The 6,751-nt window shown below is 44.6% G+C and overlaps 1 protein-coding gene across 1 annotated transcript; it reads right to left on the bottom strand.

Moving 5' to 3' along the window:
- Positions 1-1,166: 1,166 nt before the first annotated feature.
- LOC111824323 (zinc finger protein 436-like) lies at positions 1,167-2,946 on the bottom strand (the record flags this gene model as incomplete). The annotated part of the gene is made up of 1 exon (XM_023748163.1): positions 1,167-2,946. A coding segment is annotated over one exon (855 nt), but the record flags the coding sequence as incomplete, so codon positions are not given.
- Between the last annotated feature and the right edge of the window lie 3,805 nt (positions 2,947-6,751).

Genomic DNA, 6,751 nt, shown 5'->3' with positions numbered 1-6,751 from the left:
ACTGCCACCGCTTCCCAGACTTCCTCAGTGAAGATCCCACTGACCAACACTGGTTTCACCTCCCCCCATAGCTGCTGGTCCATTCTCTGTGGACTATCCTCCACTAGATGCCAGTTCCCAAGGACAGGGGACTCTGTATTTGGGGCATCTGAAAAAGTTGGGCTCAACAGTATCCACAGCCTCAACACATGGCTGCTGAGCCTCCATCCAACGGGATTCAAGTTCTCATCCCTACAGCCTTCCCTCAGCCCACCCACTCAAGGAACCTGGCCCATGAGCTGGCAGGAACACATTCACAGGCACACAACCTCTCTGCCCCTCAACCAGACACCCCAGCAGCACACTATTCTCCAGAATCCAGGAACTAACCCCTCATTGCAGGTCTCCCATGCACAGGCAAAACTTAGGGAGGGGCACAATGACCACAACTCATCCTCCGAATGTGGAATTATATGAAGACCAAGCCAATCCTTCTGAAAATGCTTGTATTGCAGAATGTTCTCACCACTGACAATACACACTACCATATCCTGGAGAACCCATGCTATCTCCATGACTGGCTGGGTGAGGAGTGGGGGAGAGTCGTTCTTTAATTTTAATAAAATTAAAGTGAAAAAAATCTCTAAAGTGAAAATGAGACTTAAACACCAGTGGGTCTCAGGGGTGTGAGTGGGTTGGCTGGAGGCAGAACTTTCTAAATGTGAATTGATTTGGGGACCTGTAGCATCAGGGGGCTTCTCTCAGATACAGAACTAACTTCATGTGCAGCAGGCCAGGTGCCTGGGGGTGGGGAAGAGCAGGCTAGAGAGACCTCTGGATGGAGACAGAAGACCCCTGGCCAGCTCATCTTAGGCAGACACAGAACCCAAATCCCTCCCAGTGCCTTGCCTGGGACTCCTCTCTGCCAAGCCCTGGGAAGGATACAGTGTACCCAGCTGCAGTGGGAGCATCTGAGGCAAAGGCTGAAAAGTGAGCAGGACACCAGGGTGAATGTTTGAGTTTTTTTGGTAATCCTCATCTGAGAATATTTTTCCATTGATTTTGAGAGAGAGTGCAAGGGAAGGGAGAAAGGAAGAGAGAGACTGAGGGGGACATCAATGTGAGAGAGAAGAAAAAAATTAGATGCCTCCTACATAGCACAACGTGGGCTGGGACAAACAGGCAAATTAGAACCACAAAGTCATGCAGTCTTTATTTCAAGGCCATGGGCAGCAATGCACTATAAGCCAATTGGTCAAAGAGTGATTTCCTGGCATGATGCTGTCCCTCCTAAAGCAAGAAAGGTTGGGAACCACACAATATCTGTTAACTCTATGATGATAGATCATAATTGTGCTTGACAATCATCCCTGGAATTGAATATAACCAAAATAATTAAAAGTACAAAAGAAAAACACCTTTAATAAAAGATCATAAACCAGACAGAGGACAGCAAGTGGTTCGCAGGTTGGTGAATCAGAACCTGGAACAATTCATCACAGCATAATGTGAGAAGCACATGTCCCTGAAAGAGGCAGCACTTCTTAGTTGAGGACGGGTGCCCTGGATGAACCCTGGGTCAGGTGCATTACCTCCACAGAGATAAAGGAATGAAGATCCTGTCAGGAGCTGGAATAATCATCATGTTCTCAAGCACAAGAGAGAACACAGAATACATTTCCCCTGAGCACACAGGGGTTGGGACTGATACACAGTCTTCAGGTGAGCCAGGTGGTAGAGGGGAAATCTCTTCAGCCACAAATCAATCGGGTAGAAGATCTGTGCATGTTACCAAGTGCAATGCACTTCTTCAAGCCTCAGTTGTATTGGAAACTTATGCGGAATCTAGTACAGTGTATGTCCCATTAAAAGGGTTTAAATTCCGGAAAATAGGTCCCAAATAGTGGCCGTCAGTGTTATTATTAAAGTGAATAAAATAAAACATTCTCTGCACATTTAACACTTCTCTCCACTGTGACCTCTCAGATGTTTAATAAGACTAGATTTTTCTCAAAAACACTTCCCACATTCAGTACACTCATATGGCTTCTTTCCAGTGTGAACTCTCTGCTATTTAATGAGTTTAATTCTTTCACTGAAGGACTTCTCACATTAGGTACACTGATATGGCTTCTCTCCAGTGTGAACTCTCAGGTGGCTAATAAGGTTAGATTTTTGGCTAAGAGACTTCCCACACTCAGTACACTCATACGACTTCTCTCCGGTGTGGACTCTCTGGTGTTTAATGAGTGTGCTCCTCACACGGAAGGATTTCCCACATTCAGTACATTCATATGGCTTCTCTCCAGTGTGAACTCTCTGGTGTTTAATGAGTGTACTTCTTTCACTGAAGAACTCTGCACATTCAGTACACTCATATGGCTTCTCTCCAGTGTGAACTCTCTGGTGTTTAATGAGTGTACTTCTTTCACTGAAGAACTTTCCACATTCAGTACACTCATATGGCTTCTCTCCAGTGTGAACTCTGAGATGTCTAATAAGGTTAGATTTTTGGCTAAAAGACTTCCCACATTCAGTACACTCATGTGGGTTCTCTACACTGTGAACTCTCAGATGTTTAATAAGCTTAGATTTTTCACAAAAAGACTTCCCACACTCAGTACACTCATATGGCTTCTCTCCAGTGTGAACTCTCAGATGATTAATAAGCTCAGATTTTTTGCGAAAAGCCTTCCAACATTCAGTACACGCATATGGCTTCTCTCCAGTGTGAACACTCTGGTGTTTAATGAGTGTACTTCTTTCACTGAAGAATTTTCCACATTCAGTACATTCATATGGCTTCTCTCCAGTGTGAACTTTGAGATGTCTAATAAGGTTAGATTTTTGGCTAAAAGACTTTCCACATTCAGTACACTCATATGGCTTCTCTCCAGCGTGAACTCTCTGGTGTTTAATGAGTGTACCTCTTTCACTGAAGGACTTTCCACATTCAGTACACTCATATGGCTTCTCTCCAGTGTGAACTCTGAGGTGTATAGTGAGGTGAGCCCTTCGATGAAAGGACTTCCCACATTCACTACACAGATACAGCTGTTCTCTAGGGTGAACTCTGTTATATCCAATGATGTTAAAGATTCGTCTAAAAACTTTCCTACATTTGTTACACTCATAAATCATTTCTCCAGAATATGCACCCTGACATTGAACAACTTTCAGGTTGTGGCTGGCAGCATTTTCACAGTCACCCCACTGGTGATGACTTTTTTTATCAAGAAATCCTGTGAAATCTCACTGCCACAGTGTAGCTCCTCAGTTTTGAGAATGGCCTGGTGCTGGGGAAGCTCTGAGTTGCATTGCAAGTCTTCCCCAACCTCCCTGCTGGTTGAAGGCACCGAAGATAAGTAGATGCTGCACCTGCTCACATAGGATGCCCTGACCATAGCTTGTTTCCAGGGCTCCTCCCCACATTCATTCCTCTGTTCCTGGTGAGGGTTTGCACTAAAATAGAAGTCTCCAAGACATGCATCAGTACAGAAGGCTTTCTGCTCAAAGTATGCTGCATGTGACCCAGTCAGGTGAAAAGTATGTTGTAACACAGAGAAACAGCGCTTACACAGATGGGTCTTCTGGGTGTCTGCAGCTTTCTTAGATGCCCTTACTTGTGACTCTACTCGTATAGATACACTGTCATCAGAACAGGCCTCCTCATCTTCCATTTTATGCCAACAACCTGAAAAGTGAGAAATGGTGAGGAAATGAATGTTGAATGTGGTGACAGGGGGAAGTCTGGTTACAAGAGTGTGTTACACACACAAGTTGGTTCCATGCAATTGTCTGAAAATATGAGATGTGCAAGAAGGATTAATAAGAGGCTCTTGTGACTTTCTGGGCTAATGAAGATCACAAAATAGGAAGGCCTCTGCAGAAATATGTCACAAACATGGCAAGCACTACATGGATTAGAATATGGATCTCCAGCTAATCTTTCAACTAACAAAATTCAACACAGCTTGCCTGCTGGGGACTGGGACGAGCTGTGCAAGGTTTTGGCTCCATCTTGTTCCAAGTAAAATTCAACAAATGAGTAGCTGGTTTTGAGGATTACTTAGCACGTATGTGCATGTCATAACACATGTGCAAGTCAATGTTGCAGAATACTGCAGTGGCACCAATGCAGAGAAACAGGTAATGAAGAAGTGAGCAGTCAGCACTTGGCCAGAGCAACACAGCTTGCTATATTATTCAGGGAAGAAAATATAACAAAAAATTGAATGGGGGCCTTACAAGAACAGCCCATGGTTCATGTAAGTAAAGACCATAACATGACACAAGCTGCCACAAAGAACCCTTACCTAGAGAAAGAGTGCAGAAGTTGAAGCCATGCATGCGGACACTGTCAGCCTCCCATGAAGAGAAAGTGCAAGCTGGAACCCATTAAGCTCAATGCAAAACTCCTGACTCCCTAACACTTCTTGCACTTTTTGAGGTTACGGGTGTTAGTGATGTTCGTGGAGTCCTTTGCTCAGGGTTCCCCATCCAGCTCATCCCTGGAAGCCACAGCACGTTTGACAGGAAAGTGGGAAAAATTAGCAGAGGCAATGTTCTGGCTGTGGGAGAGGGAAAGCTACTGCTGAGGAATAAAGGAAGAGAGGGCATCACCTCAGGACACTGGGAGAATGTGAAGGTCTTACCTACAGATGATACAAGGGCAAAAACTTCCTGCATCACATGGAAGTACAGAAGTCTCTGAGCCTCATCAAGGAGCCCCCACTCCTCCTGAGAGAAGGCAATGGCCACGTCCTCAAAGTTTACATCCTGTCATAATGGGGACAGTACAGCCCATGATCAGATTCACTCCTAAGATTGTAAGTCTGTCATACTCCCCACCCTCCACACCCATCTGCTCTTTTCACACTACACATCAGAGAAAATACCAGGTCTTCATCCCATGAAAGGCACTGTCTTCTTATTTTCCTGCTGATATTTTTCTTCCCACAACAACTAAGACAGTTGAGCAGATAGAAGATACCTGAGCTCTGGACCTCCCTTATAATACAGTGGGAGTCAAAAGCATAGGCTAGAGAGGGATGTTGGCCATAGAGAGAGTGTGAGTGATTTGATACTGATCTTCTCAGGAAATAGCCTTAATGTCCCTACGATTGTTTCTCTAAGACACCAAAAACATGGCATCACAAATCACCCTCTTGACCCCAATCCCAGGGTGCTGAGGCCATCACTTTTCACAATCTACTGCACATAGTTCCTTGAGCAACACTTCTCTCACACAGCTTCATTCCCAGAGGCACTACTTCAAAGGTAATTCAAATATATCTTGGCATGGTTAAATTTTTTCCTAATCACCATCTTTTCCAAAAATATAGGTCACCACCTCCATAATCTAGTTCTCTCTTTCCCTTCTTCCTTACCCACGCCAGTGGAGATATACAAGACTGGGTAACACTGATGAATGCTACCTCATTCCCATCAACCAGTGAGTCATTCCCAACAACAAAAGGCAGGTGGTTAGTTCGATGGCACCTAAGCTCTTAACCTAGAATGTAGCACCCACACACCTCTCTTTCCAGGAAATTACCCTAAAATTCACCTTTTTGTATCATCCATGCACCACCAGAAATGGATACTTTCTTCATTCACTATTATGTCAATGTGAGGGTGTTGTGGCCATGAATTCACATTCCCTCTCCAATCCCTCTCTCAAACCTGCACTTCCACAACCCCAGCCCCCATACTCATCTCCTGGCCGTTTACTTATTACTCAACATGTGTGGTCCAGAGGATGGTTGTCAAATTGAATCAGAATCTAGTACTGCCAAGACTCTGATAGTCCAAACTCATAGAGGCATCCTTGAGTCATGCTAGGTAGGCCTCTCTCCATGACTGTTTTTTTTTTTCCTTCAGCCTCAACTATTAAGAATCAGATCTCAGATATCCATAGTCCACCTCCTGTTATGCTGCACTTGATGTCCTTTCACTAGTCACAGCCAACATCCCTCACTTAACTTTCACTCAAATCCCAGCCCCGAAGGCCCTCTGCACTGTTCCCAGTGAGTTGCACAGATGATGAGTCAAGCTCTTAGCTAATCCACAAGACTGACGGAAACTCTCAACAGCCAGGCCACACCAAAGGTCACAAAAAAATCCTGGTGAGTTTAGAAAAGGTGGTATGTACCAGCCCTAGTTTCATCTATTTTGTAATTGTCTGAATTACTCTCTGACCTCCAATTAATCTCAGGTCCACTCATCTTTTTAAGGTATTAGCCACTGCAAAACAATTCTCTCTCCCCCACATTCTATATGACAACTTCTGTCCCTATGCTGTGTTGTGACACCCACCTCCAACAAACAGTCGCCCCCGCAAGAAATTCCTCAGGCCCTAACTGGTTTGGCTCAGTGGATAGAGTGTCGACCTGCAGACTGAAGGGTCCCAGGTTCGATTCCAGTCAAGGGCATGTACCTTGGTACTCTTTATCCTTCTCCCTTCCTCTCTGTAAAAATCAATAAAATATATCTAAAAATTTTAAAAGCCAGTCTTCAGGCTCACACAGTCCCTTATGAGCTACTACTACCATTACCATCCTGACTATGATTCCCTTTAAAAAAGTGCTCTTCAGTTCTAGCTGATGTATCTCATTTACTTGAGCATAGTTGCACGGACTGCAGAGAAACGGCGAAATAAGGGGGATGGATACAGACTCTGAAGAACGTGGCACGGCCGAACACTGATCGTTAAAACGCAACGTCGATGTCACCAGCTTCGTTGCCAACAGCGTTTGCATGCCCAGCATGT

Source organism: Myotis lucifugus, unplaced genomic scaffold (assembly GCF_000147115.1).
Source record: "Myotis lucifugus unplaced genomic scaffold, Myoluc2.0 scaffold_1171, whole genome shotgun sequence".
NCBI lineage: Eukaryota > Metazoa > Chordata > Mammalia > Chiroptera > Vespertilionidae > Myotis > Myotis lucifugus.
The sequence above is the reverse complement of the archived record's forward strand: the minus strand, read 5'-3'. Positions and strand labels throughout refer to the sequence as shown.